General features: G+C 33.0%; 3 protein-coding genes across 4 annotated transcripts in view; all 3 read right to left on the bottom strand.

Annotated features, from left to right (window-relative positions):
- Positions 1-1,132: 1,132 nt before the first annotated feature.
- LOC139498589 (uncharacterized) lies at positions 1,133-5,963 on the bottom strand. The gene is made up of 3 exons (XM_071287047.1): positions 5,010-5,963; positions 2,859-3,024; positions 1,133-1,322 (listed from the first exon to the last, which is right to left on the bottom strand). The coding sequence occupies exon 1, from the start codon at positions 5,779-5,781 to the stop codon at positions 5,032-5,034; it is 750 nt and encodes a 249-aa protein (XP_071143148.1). The 5' UTR covers positions 5,782-5,963; the 3' UTR covers positions 1,133-1,322; positions 2,859-3,024; positions 5,010-5,031.
- On the bottom strand, positions 1,791-4,025 carry LOC139497645 (uncharacterized). Its single transcript, XM_071285876.1, has 2 exons — positions 3,072-4,025; positions 1,791-2,810 (listed from the first exon to the last, which is right to left on the bottom strand). The coding sequence occupies exons 1-2, from the start codon at positions 4,023-4,025 to the stop codon at positions 1,791-1,793; spliced, it is 1,974 nt and encodes a 657-aa protein (XP_071141977.1).
- A 5,134-nt stretch (positions 5,964-11,097) lies between the features above and the next one.
- The window catches only part of LOC139498612 (vacuolar protein sorting-associated protein 11 homolog), a 50,702-nt gene continuing 45,812 nt past the window's right edge, over positions 11,098-15,987 (bottom strand). For both annotated transcript variants that reach the window (XR_011657975.1, XM_071287083.1), the window contains exon 29: positions 11,098-11,359. Coding sequence is in view for 1 of the 2 variants with exons in the window: in XM_071287083.1 (XP_071143184.1) it covers positions 11,291-11,359 (69 nt within the window). In the remaining variant the exon portion in view is untranslated. The remainder of the gene's footprint in view (positions 11,360-15,987) is intronic.

Below are 15,987 nucleotides of genomic sequence, written 5' to 3'. Positions count from 1 at the left end.
TGCTAAAAGAGTTTATATGAGCTGATGATCCTTCTGTGAACTTTGTTACTTATTTAGACTGTATAGTTTCAGCTTTCGCAATTTTAGTCCTTCTTGGAATGTAAACTGTTGAATTTGTAGGATTCATAAGTCTGTATGAAGCTATGCCTCTTAACACTGTAGAAATGGTCTTTCCTCCTGCTACCTGATGTTCAATGGATAAGTTTCCTTTAGGTTCTAAAATTACTGTTGTTCCATGTTTAAACTTTCTAACATGTACTGGAATTATGATTTCAGATTGCGGTTGTATTTCTACTAAATCCACTGTGGTTGCCATGGCAATCTGAACGTTGTCATCTATGAATGTTGGAACAGTAACTGTAGACACTATGTTCTCCTTTCCTTTCAGTGTAGCAGTATCTTTTACTGTTACATTAGGCACAGATATTGTCATTTTTCCAAAATCCAAATTAACCTTATGAGTTACCAAGAAGTCCAAACCAAGAAGTATTTTTGAATGAAGCGTTTCAAAAATGTGAAAGTTCTGTAAAATTTTGTGTTCGCCGAATCTAATTTCCAAATTAGCTTTTCCTAGCACTGGGTGTACTTCTCCACATACTCCAACTCCACTAAAAATTGATGATCTCTGTATGTCAGCTTGTGGTTTTAGTTGTCTTAAAAGATGTTGACTTATACAACTTATTGTTGCACCACTGTCAATTAAGCACTTTTGATTTGAATTTTCAATGTTCAGGTACATGAAGTTTCTTTCTAAAGATGATTTAAATTCTATATCTGCTTCTCTTGCTGTAACAGTTGAAAGACTTGCACATTTTGATCTTTTGCAGCACCATATATTCTTAATTCTTTTCTTTCCCATGACTTCTACTAAAAGAATTTGGCTATATTAGATAAAATCTATTCACAGAATAAAAAGGCAATATGCTACAAAAAATGTGTGTAAAACTACTAAATTTCTTAATTTAGTAGCAGTTTCAATAAAATATATTTATGTTCTAAATTCACTGTGTTCAAACGAACATAAAGTATTTATGTGCTAAATCTCTCTAGATTTTTGTAAAGCATACATATCTGTGCACATTCAGATATGTACCTTTATACGATAAAGGCATAATAGAAAACTAAATACATATTTAGGTACTGTTAGGCGCAATGACCATCTCAATTTTAATAACTATAGATCCAGAGATCACAATATACTAATATCAAACAACATTAACAGTTCATGTTTTGAATACGGCTACCATGCATCTACGAAAACAAATCCCGGTTTATAAACATCACACAATCAACAATACCGGTAAAAGACAGCAATCAAACATCTACAAAATATATACAAAACACATTAATTCTTTACATACAACTTCAATACATTAAAAAAAACAGAATTCTTAATGAAAATTAAACTTCAATACAAAGGAAACGTACGATAATGGTCACTGCCCAAACCTCGATAGTTAAATCTCGTGCAAACTTTCATTATATACTGACCGCCAAAACCGGTTTACAACTATTGTGAAAACACAATAGAAAAATTACATACTTCAAAAATCATACGCGAACCGCACATAAATATATTTATGTTCTAAATTCACTGTGTTCAAACGAACATAAAGTATTTATGTGCTAAATCTCTCTAGATTTTTGTAAAGCATACATATCTGAGCACATTCAGATATGTACCTTTATACGATAAAGGCATAATAGAAAACTAAATACATATTTAGGTACTGTTAGGCGCAATGACCATCTCGACGCACAAAGAAAGCAAACTTGATGTTAAGTACATATTATATACCAAGATTTTGAGATACTGACAAACGCTTCTGTAAACTTTCTAATACATAGCCATCTTTAGCTTGATCGGATTTCCACCGACCATGTATTTTAAATAATCTATCGGAAATATTGTTTTGAGCGGCAGCTGTTGCACCACCCGATCTAAAACTATGCAGACCAAAATCTTTAGCGTTACAACCAATCTCTGATAATGCACATTTTATCAATTCTCTCGCTCTGGTATACGACAAACTATCGTTTTTCTTCCTTAGAACAAAATTGTTTGATTTCTTTAAAAATGACAAAGGTCTAAAAATATACATATCTGAAGACAAATCAATATTTGCTTCTTTTAAATAACAGTCTAATATTGTACATGGACATTGTGGAGTGTCAAGCTTTGATATCAATACATGTCTGCCTTTCCTGTAACAGTCTGTTTTACTCTTCTCAATAAAAATGTCTATATATTGATTACAAACTGAAATGTGCTTTGCTTTTATACTACAAAGTTCTTGATACCTTAAAAATCCGGTATAAGATAGTGCACACATTGTTAATAGGCGTAAATCTTTTAGAGAACGACCAATTGAATTGTACTTCAAAAATAATTTGATCATAATATCAGAAGTAACTGGACTCTTTTTCTCTATAGGTCTGTTCAATTTTCTTCTTGATGCTTCTACGATCAATCTAACCATTTCAGAATCACATGGATTAGCTACCCCAGCAAGATTATGTGCCCATTTAATTCCATAAAAAGCGGATTCTATAGCGCTATAATGATTAGCTGATTGAATTAAATTTTGTAAATATAGACCTACATATAATTCCTGACAGGGTAATACACATTTAATTTCAGAGTATTTTTCAGTCCATTTAACGAATCTTTTAAAATATCCAGCATATTTTTCTACTGTAGATTTTGCACGAGCATCAAGAATGGTTGAAGATAAACTATTAAACAATGCTTTAAGTTCAGGATGTTTAATCTGTTCGTTCTGTGACCAAAATCCAACCGAAAATATTGTCTGCAAAATATATACACAATATAAAGTTATAAATATAAAATACAGTACCTTGAAACTATATCCATACTATAGTCCAGTGACTTGGTAAAACAATGCAATCTATAACAATAGTCCAGCGACCAATAAGATGAGGGTCCAGTGACCAAAAAAGGCAGTCCAATGCGTGTATACAGTAACACCATAGCAAAATGCAATACCCAGTGGTAATATAAATCTGTAAAATAAATATACATATTACACAACCGAAGCATTTAAGCGTACAGCTAATATTTTCCCGTGAAATTGGCCATTAGCAAACAAAGAGTTTAAATTGTTACCAGCAACAAAAATTCTTTCCGCTTCATGAAATTCTAAAACATCAACAACATAACAAGCGACTTCTGAGTTCTGTTTAAAAATCAAAGGCCAAAATGCAGCAGACTGCCATTTAGGAACAACAAGTGTACCCTCTGCTCCACAAGAAACTAAATGGTTAATACAGTTACTAACTAGACTAACTGGCGGAACTAACCAGTTGTTCTCGCCATGCCAGTTGCAAGTGAATGCATCTATCGCTGATGTTGTAGGATTCCAATATTTCGAATTAAACCTAGTCAGCTTTGTATTATGCATGTTAGCAAACCTATCAACAGTGAATGGTCCCCAGATGCTATTCAAAAAATCGAAAAATTCAAAAGATATGCCCCAATCATCAATGTCAATAATTCTACTCAAAGCATCAGCCTTTTCGTTTTCCTTTCTAGGAATCCACTGTGCATATAATGAAATATTGCACGACACACAAGTATTAAAAATTGATAAAGCTAAACCTTGCAAGTGTGGTAATTTGCTTCCTTTCTTAATAATACTAACAGCATTTTGATTATCTGTGAAAAAAGTAACTGAACTGTGTTCTAATACTTTCGCAAAACTATCTAATGTTAATTCAATTGCTTTGATTTCTCTCCAAGTGGAGCTTTTTGTTGCCTCTGTGACAGACCACTGTCTGTGTGCAATATAATCAGTACCTTGCAAATAACCTCCTGCACCTATATCACTAGCATCAGTGAAAACATTAAATTCAGAATTATTCCGTAATAACGGTACTGGCTTCAAACAGTGAATATTTTGCTTCCAAAACATAATTTCTTGAATACTATCTGAGTGTTGTCTCAAATCAACGTACTGATCCCAGTCTTGTCTTAAATTTATAACAGAAAAAGTACACCTGGTCATAATTTGAGTAACATTTCCAATAGCTGGTGAAAAGGAGATTATTTTTCCACATAATTTAGCCAATAACCTAATTTTAACTTTAAAAACTTTAGACAGAATTACATCAATCAAATTGATAAAATTTTCTATTTTAATTAACGGCAACTCCATCAAAGAACTTTTCAAATTCCAAGTGAAACCAAGCCAAACTAAAGTTTGAACAGGTGTCCATATACACTTGTCCTTGTTTGGAACAAAACCCGACAATATCAAATCGTTTTTGACCCTCACAGATTGTTCACAGCATAGCTTTTCAGTCTCCGCTAAACATAAACCATCATCTAAATACACTGTAATTTTGATACCGTCTTTGCGCCAGTGAGCAATTAAAGGTCTTACAACTTTAGTGAATACGTACCCCGCTGAACAGAGGCCAAACGGTAAAACTGTAAAAACAAAATATTTTACCGTTTCACCAAACTTCCAAGAAAAGCCCAAATATTTCTGATGATTGGGGAAAATGTTTATGTGATGATATCCTGCTTTTAAATCAAAAGCAAATCCAAAACAATCGCTTGTCAAAAACTGACTGGCAGTTTTCCAGTCCTCAAACTTTATCTTACTATAAACAACTTGTTTGTTTACGTGTCTCAAGTCTAAAATTAGACGACCTTTACCTGATGAATTAATCGATACAGTTAACGGGTTAACAACATGCGGTCTGTTCGATACCTCTTCTATCAAGCTAGCATCAATTAATTCCTGAACTGCCTTTTCTACAAAATCTTTATGTTCTAAAGCAGATTTATTATTTCTTAGCAAAACGCTCTCTGGTTCGTTAATTAAAGGTATTTTATAACCATTCTCAATTAAATCTAAAATAAACTTTGAAGCATTAATATTTTTCCAAAAATCTAAAGAATTTTTCAGTCTATTTTTAACGTTAATACAAGAGGTACCAGATTCATAATCATAAAAAGAGTCAAAATTGTCTACATTCTGTACCTTAAGAATATCTGGAGATCTCTCAGTTTGGTGCTCCTCTGGAAGCTGCTGAATTTCCCCCTTTTTTACAGTCTTTTGCCCAATGTCCATACAGACCACAGTTGTAACAGATGTCCCTAGTTCTGTTCCGACGAGATGTAATGGGGGCGGCGGCCCCCGCGACAAGAAAGGGCTGTTGCTGTGAAAAACCACCATTATTACCATTGTGAGCAATACTAGACGGACCACCAGCAGATTCCGCGGGTCTTTTCTTTATGTTTTGACGCTTATCCTGCTTCACGGTTTTCAATTTCTTCACTGCTCTGCCATCAGCCGCCCTAATGCGCTTCTCATCCTCTGAGTCACTAGCCACGTCATCCGACAAATACTCGTCCACAGTTTTCCACCCACCTTCAGATTTATCAGCTATACGAATCAGCTTATTCCTTTTCTTCAAAGATTGATCAGATTCTTTCAACACTTTAACGGCCTTGTCATATCTCCGGTGCTCTATACAGTCTACAGCAATATCAATATTGTCTAACAAATCCGAATTTAAATCAAACTGCACTTTGTTACCCTTGAACTTGAAAGAACTCTCAGATTTCTGTACCTTTCGTGCAAGATCATGTGTGGTATCTGCAAAATTTCTCTCGATTCCCGTCAACTTTCTGGTAAAATAAGTTTTCATCAGCGACAACAAATCAGCATTTGTAATTTCATCAGAAGCAGCTTGACCCGGCATCTCTACATCTTCCATATCAAGTAGTTTATCAGGCTCGATGTCAGACATAACGAAATTAAACTTCAATACAAAGGAAACGTACGATAATGGTCACTGCCCAAACCTCGATAGTTAAATCTCGTGCAAACTTTCATTATATACTGACCGCCAAAACCGGTTTACAACTATTGTGAAAACACAATAGAAAAATTACATACTTCAAAAATCATACGCGAACCGCACATAAATATATATATTCACAACTTTTCTTTGAAGAAACTTTTGCTTAGATAACTAGCAATTTAATTCGAGAATTATCATGAATATTGTTATTTCAAAAGCTACTTATCTTTTAGTCTCTGTAGTAGTTCTATTTTGTTTACACACTGCAGTTGTCTTTCTTTACAATTAGTTGGCCAACTTTGGAACAGCAACTTTTAAAGTTGAAAACTGAAACTAAACAAGATTATAATTAGACTTCTGTAAATAGTAGACTATGAAAACAAAATTCATTTGAATACTACCAATGACTTTTACAGATTTAAAACTTAATTATATTTTTAATCTAGTTAAATTCAATCTTGCACAGTATTTGCTGAAACTATAAAAATTTGAATATAACTGTAAAGATAAAATAATAAATAATATTCCAATAAGTTACTTAGCTTCAATAGTCGATTCTCATTCTCTGCTGTTCCTTCAGTTGAATTTTATTTATGAAATTCCTTCACAAATTTTGAAAGTAGATAATTTAAAAGTAATTTTGAAAGCTGTTGCTAATAATAATGCCATGCCAAAGCTAAATGGATCGAAATGATGCCCGGGCCCGCCACCAAATCTGTCACCAAGAGCCAATGCACGTCGAGTTTAAGGGGGACTATCGAACATGCACAGCCCAAGGCACAGGGGGTCAGTCTTTCGCAAGACTTAAGCAATGGCAGGCAAAACTATAAAGCAAGCAGCAAGTTGTAACAATTTTATATAGTAGCTGGTCCAAATAATAATAATGATGCCGAAACAATTTACAAATAAATAAAGTCCAAATGTTCCAAATAATAAAGTCACTAATTTCACTAATTCACAGTTAAAGTTAAGTCCAAAATGTTCGTAATATTCCAAGTTGATGTTGTCTGGCTTGAATAGGTACAGTTATGTTGAGCTGTCTTTTGAGTTAGCGTTTCTCCTGAGTAGCTGAGCCTGGTTGGCTTTGGAAGCACTCCTATCTGGATAACACCGACGAGACTACACTGACGAATAACTGTTCGGCTCCGATATTTAAGGCGAATGCTGAAAACAACTCATAAAATGACAGACATTGATAATTTTGATAATTGAGATAATTTGAGTATTGATAATATTGTTTACAATGTCCAAAGGTGAAATATGAATAATGTCAATTAGAGAAATACAAGTTAATTACATTTATAATCCTAATTAAAACATAATATTGCTCAGATTAATTTATGACAATTGACAAGATACCAAAGTGTTGCTCAGAGCAATTATTCACAAGTGACATGTTTCACAAAATTTACCTGATTAATTAAATTCAAATTTGTGATAAAATATTTCATAATTTCATAATTTCATATTTTCTAAAATAATATATTTTCTCAATAAAATTCACTTTAAAAACTTTTACATAAAAGAACACCTATAACAGATATTTGGATGAAATTTTGGCTCTCAATAATGACGACCTCAGTATGTATATTAAAGAAATTTATCCTGTTGAACTTACTTTAAATAAAGCTAATACTTACAATGACCACTGCCCTTTCCTCGATCTTGATATCTAGTATATCAATAACGGAAAGCTGAATACTAATATTTATGATAAAAGAGATGATTTTTCATTTCCTATCGTTAATTATCCATTTTTAGTTGGTGACGTTCCCTTGTCACCATCTTATGGTGTTTATATATCTCAACTTGTACGATTCGCTCGAGTATGTAACAATGTTTTAGATTTTAACGAGAGAAATTTATGTATTACTGAAAAATTATTACACCAGGGTTTTCGATATCACAAACTAGTCAAAACATTTACTAAATTTTATCATCGGTATAAGGACATCATTCGTAAATATAGCTCAACATACAGACTTCTTATACGTTCAGGTATTTCACTTCCAATTTTTTATGGAAATATTCTTTATAAAGCACAAAGGTGTCAGTATTCACCTCAAAAACTTGTCAAACCTTTGAATAGACTTATTAAGAAGGGATATAGTTACGATACTGTTGTCAGGTCATTAAAGATTGCATATTTTGGCGTTAATATTGATTCCCTTATAGGGTCTTTGCATCGGAACTAAACACATTTATTCAAAAACCAGTTGTTGGCATGACACAGGTTGATCACAGGTTATGTTCTTCTCATATATGTTATGATGGTATGATACTTAACCCCTATTAACGGGAAGGATTGTGCCTGATGTTCATATGATGAAATCATAATCTTTCAGTCAGTTTAATTGAAGTCTGGAGCTGGCATGTCAGTTAACTGCTAGTAGTCTGTTGTTATTTATGTGTTATTTTCTTTGGTTACATCTTCTGACATCAGACTCTGACTTCTCTTGAACTGAATTTTAATGTGCGTATTGTTATGCGTTTACTTTTCTACATTGGCTAGAGGTATAGGGGAGGGTTGAGATCTCACAAACATGTTTAACCCCGCCGCATTTTTGCGCCTGTCCCAAGTCAGGAGCCTCTGGACTTTGTTAGTCTTGTGTTATTTTAATTTTAGTTTCTTGTGTACAATTTGGAAATTAGTATGGCGTTCATTATCACTGAACTAGTATATATTTGTTTAGGGGCCAGCTGAAGGACGCCTCCGGGTGCGGGAATTTCTCGCTACATTAAATACCTGTTGGTGACCTTCTGCTGTTGTTTTTTTCTATGGTCGGGTTGTTGTCTCTTTGGCACATTCCCCATTTCCATTCTCAATTATATATAAAAAAATCACCTAAATATTTCCCATCAAGATCATGAAAGAATGCACCAAGCCAGAAATATTGATAGTTAGCTTTTAAATATTTGGCTTGCATGTTCATAATGAAAGTAAATCAATAAAAGCACTTGAGATGCATAAAATTTATAAAGTGTTGTTTTCATTTTTGACAGTGTTGTGTTAATACCATTGCTGGTTGACTATCAGTCCCCGAGTGTTAATACCATTGCTGGTTGACTATCAGTCCCCGAGGGTATCATCAGATCAGTAGTCTTTACCATTGCTGGTTGACTATCAGTCCCCGAGGGTATCATCAGATCAGTAGTCTTTACCATTGCTGGTTGACTATCAGTCCCCGAGGGTATCATCAGATCAGTAGTCTTTACCATTGCTGGTTGACTATCAGTCCCCGAGGGTATCATCAGATCAGTAGTCTTTACCATTGCTGGTTGACTATCAGTCCCCGAGGGTATCATCAGATCAGTAGTCTTTACCATTGCTGGTTGACTATCAGTCCCCGAGGGTATCATCAGATCAGTAGTCTTCTGTTTATATGACAATATAAATTTAGAAATTATAAAGAAACTAAGTTTTCATTCACTCAGATTAATTTTCGTATGCCCCGTTTAGCCTTATAGCTCTTCAACTGTTTTTGGTTCTATAATTTAAAATGTTCGGCTTTAAGCGTTCCAGATAAAGGTAACTCCAGAAAAGCACATCAGACACATGAAATTTGTTGACTGATGTTTCATTTTTTTTCATTATATTTCAAGCAACAATAATATAAGTACATCAGACCCGGTATACAAATTTATGTAAGTCTTTAAACTTTAGCTACTAACAAACATGTACCATTCAAACGACATGTTTGAATCATGATACACAGGTACAATATATGAGACCATTAGACTCATAAAAAAGCCATGAGTTATCAACCCCGAATGTACTATTCTATCAGGTTCAAAATCAACATCAATTATAACAATACAGAAAACTACAGAGTAACATTCAACAGACGAGTTATTATGAAACAGAAATATCCAACTACTTGTTCTTTGTAAAAAGCCATGCACAAATCAGCTTATACCAACACAAAAAATATTGACAACAAAATATAAACATCATCCAACTGCAACTCAAATCAAATACAGAGGCTGCAAGTTACATGAATATGAGAACACCATGCAGAACATTGTTACCAATTATGACTCATATATAGACTAAGTATATGTCTATAGCATTTGATTTCTATCTGATGAGTTACATGCTGGTTTCATCTTATTTCTTTAGTGTGTTTTTGTTTTATTGTTACACCACTGTCCCTAGAGAAAACATGTTTAACCACACAACATTCTGTATGTGCCTATCCAAAGTTGGGAACCTGTCATTCGGTGACTGATTGCCATTTGTTGCTGTATATTATACTTATGTCATTTTATTGTTTTGCACATAAATCAGGCTGGTGGTTTTCACATTCAGTTGTTTTACATTTGTTATTTCTGGTCCTCTTATAGGTTACTATGGAGTTTTGTTTGGGTTCTTGTTTCTCAGCATTTTATTTATTTTAGATTTGTGAGTTTGTATGTCCCTTTGGTATCTTTCTCTTCTCTTTTAGATTTTTAATGGATAGACAGATGATTGTCAACTAAGATAGACTACAATATTATAATACATCTACTCGCTGATGAAGATGACAAAAAATGTCAATGGGGAAAACAAATTAACACGGCCATAGCTAATCAATGAACAAGTCTTCTTAAGCCAAAACAAAAGGCAAAACCACCCATACATTCTGTAATAAAGCAGAACTCAAACTACATTACACTGACTTACCAAGTATGGAATGCTCTTCTATCAGTCACATTGTACATACTAATAATATTTACATGTACATGTATATGTAAGATGTCTTCATCATGTGTGGTTTTGTGTTTTTTAGCAGTAAAGAGAGTTGTTTTTTTGTTGTTTAAAAATGTGATTTTTTCATGAAAAGAAATACCTCACTTTGTGCAAAAACGTACTATGGTCACGATGGTAGTGTGTTTTTGTTCTTTTTTTAAAAGCTAAGTTTACTTTAACAGCATAAAATTCATGTACTTATCGCCCTATGTGTGTAATATAGTTGAGGACTTTCAATCTGTTATTGTTCAGTCTTTAGTGTAGTTTATATAAGCTGTTTTCCTCAAAGATTTAAAGAAGAAAAAAATAAACATTCAACTCATTCTTCAATGTTTGACAAGTTCTTTACAATGAAACAGGGACCGACAGATAGAAAAACAGAATACTCCCTGTTCTTTGGAGCGGAGGTATAATTATTTAGCATAGACTATGGATAGGTTAAAGAAAAATGTTTAAAAAAAAACGAAATGAATTTCTTCTTTGTAGCAGGAGCATAAAAATTATACACTACAACACCAGAAGTAAATATAATAAATTGTTTTTAACTTTTATTATATGTATAACCTTTTGCTATATGTTTATATTATATATCAATGTTTATTTTAATTTAAATAGTTAACAATATTGCACTGTTTCTAATCACAGACAAGTTTTCTTTCATAGTTTTAGTCCATTTAAAGAGCATTCAAAAACTTTAATAACAACTTAACACCCAACTGTTTTTAGTTATGGCAATCTTGATGAAGTTCGAGAACCAGTCCTTTGTCTTGTTGGAGAATCTGTTATCAAGGTTACCTAAAAGGAAAGAGTAAAAATGTTAAATGCTATTTTTACATGACATTCAAAATTGCTTATTTTTCCGTTATAAGCATTTTTATGTTCAACTGATCTAAATTTACAGTTAAATAATACTAGAACACACCCGCGAAATCGCGGGCATATACAGCTTGTAAACTGTTGTCAGAGGATGATTGTTTGTAAAAGATATTATGTATGGAGAATTTCATAAAAGGTATCAAAAGCCCTCTCCCTTTTCCCAAAGTCCGATATTTGTTTCCTTTCTGTTACATTCAATTATTTTCGAGTGTCTGGCCTCAGACCACAAATATTCTTCTCCTTTGCTACAATGCTTCCTTTTGGTAAAAGTCAAATCAAATTAAAAATTTGCACCATTTCAAACATGAAATAAATGTAACTGCTTTTATATAGATCATTTTTAGTCTAAATAAAATATGCTTGACCTTGTCTAGGTCAATCCATCAGTGCTTTTTTTTCTTTTAAGAGCCTTATTAACATGCCAATGGTAGGATATGAATCATGTATAAATGACTAAGATCGTCTAAGTAAGGCTAATTTGAGGGGTGGTCGGAGGGGTCCTGATCCCGAAATCCCAGGCTTATAACCATGAAATCCTGAGATGCAGAATTTAAAGAAATTCATATCCCGAAATTCCGAAATCGAAAAATCTATTCCCGGATCCCGTAAGGACCAATCCCCAAATCCAGAGCTTAAAAACACTCGAACCCGACTCCCAAAAAAAAAGGTCATGCCTCCCTCTCATCTCTACCTTACTTTCATTTTTGCCAAATCACTATTTTCCCTTTCAACAATAAGTGTTTATGCCCCATTTATTAGCATTATGTTTTCTAGTCTGTCCCGCTTTAGGTTAAAGTTTTTGGTTGAGGTACAAATGTAGTTTTGGATGAAGTTGAGCATGTTTTACCGTTATTTTAATATGTATGCAAGGAGTATGACCCCTTAAATAGTAAACATTTCAAAGAAAACAGTAGACAGAATCAGGGACTTTCTATACTAACATAGAAAGTCCCTGACAGAATACAGAGTCTCTATATATTAAAGTAGTATAATTGTAGTTTACATGTAGATAAATGCGAAAAATAATTGTCCTCTCTAAGGATGTATAATAGTTGTGATTCTTGCAATCTAAACACCATGATATGAAGAACGCTCTGAATGGCTTATTTAGGTAGTTTTAGATAAAGTTGAGCATGTTTTACTTATTTTAATATATATGCAAGTGGTATGACCCCTTAAATAGTAAACATTTCAAAGAAAACAGTAGACAGAATTGTTACTGCTTTTATATAGATCATTATTAGTCTAAATAAAATATGCTTCTAGGTCAATCCATCAGTGCTTTTTTTCTTCTTAGAGCCTTATTAACATGCCAATGGTAGGATATGAATCATGTATAAATGACTAAGATCGTCTAGGGTGGTCGGAGGGGTCCTGATCCCGAAATCCCGGGCTTATAACCATGAAATCCTGAGATGCAGAATTTAAAGAAATTCATATCCCGAAATCGAAAAATATATTCCCGGATCCCGTAAGGACCAATCCCCAAATCCAGAGCTTAAAAACACCCGAACCTGACGCCCCAAAAAAGGTCATGCCTCCCTCTCATCTCTACCTTACTTTCATTTTTGCCAAATCACTATTTTCCCTTTCAACAATAAGTGTTTATGCCCCATTTATTAGCATTATGTTTTCTAGTCTGTCCCGTTTTAGGTTAAAGTTTTTGGTCGAGGTACAAATGTAGTTTTGGATGAAGTTGAGCATGTTTTACCGTTATTTTAATATGTATGCAAGGAGTATGACCCCTTAAATAGTAAACATTTCAAAGAAAACAGTAGACAGAATCAGGGACTTTCTATACTAACATAGAAAGTCCCTGACAGAATACAGAGTCTCTATATATTAAAGTAGTATAATTGTAGTTTACATGTAGATAAACGCGAAAAATAATTGTCCTCTCTAAGGATGTATAATAGTTGTGATTCTTGCAATCTAAACACTATGATATGAAGAACGCTCTGAATGGCTTATTTAGGTAGTTTTAGATAAAAGTGAGCATGTTTTACTTATTTTAATATATATGCAAGTGGTATGACCCCTTAAATAGTAAACATTTCAAAGAAAACAGTAAACAGAATCAGGGACTTTCTATACTAACATAGAAAGTCCCTGACAGAATACAGAGAGTCTCTATATATTAAAGTAGTATAATCGTAGTTTATATGTAGATAAACGCGAAAAATAATTGTCCTCTCTAAGGATGTATAATAGATTCTTGCAATCTAAACAGCATGATATGGAGAACACTCTGATTGGCTTATTTATTTTTCATTTTTGTTATCCACCATTCGATTGGTTGTACTTGTGTCACATGTTTTACTTATTTTAATATATATGCAACTGGTATATTTAATCTTAAATAGTAAACATTTAAAAGAAAACAGTAGACAGAATACAGAGAGTCCCTATATATTAAAGTAGTATAATCGTAGTTTACATGTAGATAAACGCGAAAAATAATTGTCCTCTATAAGGAGGTATAATAGTTGTGGTTCCTGCAATCTAAACACCATGATATGGAGAACGCTCTGATTGGCTATCTACCATACGATTGGTTGTATTGTGGTGTTTCAAACCGGAAGTCTTATCTATGACTAAAAGTCAGTCCGATGACGGAATCATATCCGGACTTCTTTTTTGTCGTTTTTCTCCCAAAATAACTTAACCTGAATAATCATAAGAATGGATGACAAATGCGACTATGCATATTACCTATAGGACACAGAGGCATGATGATTGATTTATTGTGGAAAGAAGAGAAGCGACACACAAAATGAAGTCTTCTCGTTTAATAGTATAGATATTTTAATATTTACATTGTTTTTTGGTTTTTTTTTTATTTCAAACTGGGTTAAAGGTTAACCAAATTCTCCGCAAAGCATAGCTTTATACAACCACAGAGGTCGAACCCTAAACGGTTGGGGCAAGTATGGACACAACATTCAAGCTGGATACAGCTCTGAATTTTGATTGTGATTAAATAGTTGACACAGCATAGGTTTCTGACACAGAATGAATGTGGTCTAATAAACCTCATTTTTTTTTTTTGCTTTTGAGCAATTCACTATGCTGTTGAATATTAATACAAAAAAAATATTTGAAGAAATTTTCTTTTTTAATTTCTGAAATCTAAAATGAGAAAAATTGACACCCCCCCCCCATTTTTTTCACCTCCCCCTTTCCCTTATTCCAAAAATGATCTCAATTCAAATTTCCAATGGAGTTTGCAACAATAACTACTCATTTAAATATATCATAAAATGTCATACAGTCATGGTTAAAATTATGGTTAAAATAAATATTAATTAATAGTAACTTCTAAAAAAATAAAATGGGAATGTATCCAAAGGGACACAGATGATGCCCCCGCTAGCATATAACACTATAAAGAGACATAACTCAAGAACTCTGTAAAAGTGAAGCTGCCAAAAATAGAACTTAAACTGAGTTCAGAGGTAATAAGCATTATATACACATTTCATTAAATTTAGTTGAGACAAATTTAAGTTAAGAGAACAGAAACGAAAAAATTCTTCAATTTTTCCACTTGTAAAGGGCATAACCCTAGAATGGTAATCAAAGTGCTTGTAATCACTGGATGGTAAAGATTGCTTTAATTTATCAGTTGGTAGTAAAAGTGAATATTGCATTGTATATTGTATATAGCTTTGATTCAAGTTTCAACTACTATTCTGGACAAAGAAAGATAACTCCAATTTTCAAAGAAGATTTCATAAAGCACTGGTTTTAGGTGATTCAACAACTATTCTGGACAAAGAAAGATAACATTTATTTATTGTCTTGAAACTACAACCAGATGCTCCGCAGGGCGTAGCTTTATACGACCGCAGAGGTTGAACCCTGAACGGTTGGGGCAAGTATGGACACAACATTCAAGCTGGATTCAGCTCTAAATTTGGATTGTGATTAAATAGTTGACACAGCATAGGTTTCTGACACAGAATGAATGTGTTCTAATGAACTTAAAATTTTTGTTTTCTCTTAGAGCAATTCACTATGCTGTTGAATATTAATCCTCTCAAAAAAATGTTTGAAGAAATTTTCTTTTTTATTTATGAAATTTCAAATGAGAAAAATTGAACCCAATTTTTTTAATCACATCCCCCTTTTCCTTATTCCAAAACTAATCTCAATTAAAATTTCTAATGGAGTTTGCAACAATAACTACTCATTTAAATACATCATAAAATATTAAGATGTAAAAAAACTGCTTGTTATCACTGAATGGTAAAGATTATTTTAATTTATCAGTTGGTAGTAAAAAGTGAATATACATTGTATATTGTATATAACAAAGATTTAAGTTGCTTCTGGACAAAGAAAGATAACTCAAATTAAAAAAAAATCTTGCTATTGCACAATATTTTGCAATTAGATATTTCTTGCTTACTATTCTGGACAAAGAAAGATAACTCTAATTAAAAATAAAATTTGCTATTTCACAATATTGTGCAATTAGATATTTCTTGCCATTGCGCAATACTGTGCAATTGAAAAGACTTGCTATTGCACAATACTTAATATCA

This window comes from Mytilus edulis, chromosome 12, assembly GCF_963676685.1.
Source record: "Mytilus edulis chromosome 12, xbMytEdul2.2, whole genome shotgun sequence".
NCBI lineage: Eukaryota > Metazoa > Mollusca > Bivalvia > Mytilida > Mytilidae > Mytilus > Mytilus edulis.
The sequence above is the reverse complement of the archived record's forward strand: the minus strand, read 5'-3'. Positions and strand labels throughout refer to the sequence as shown.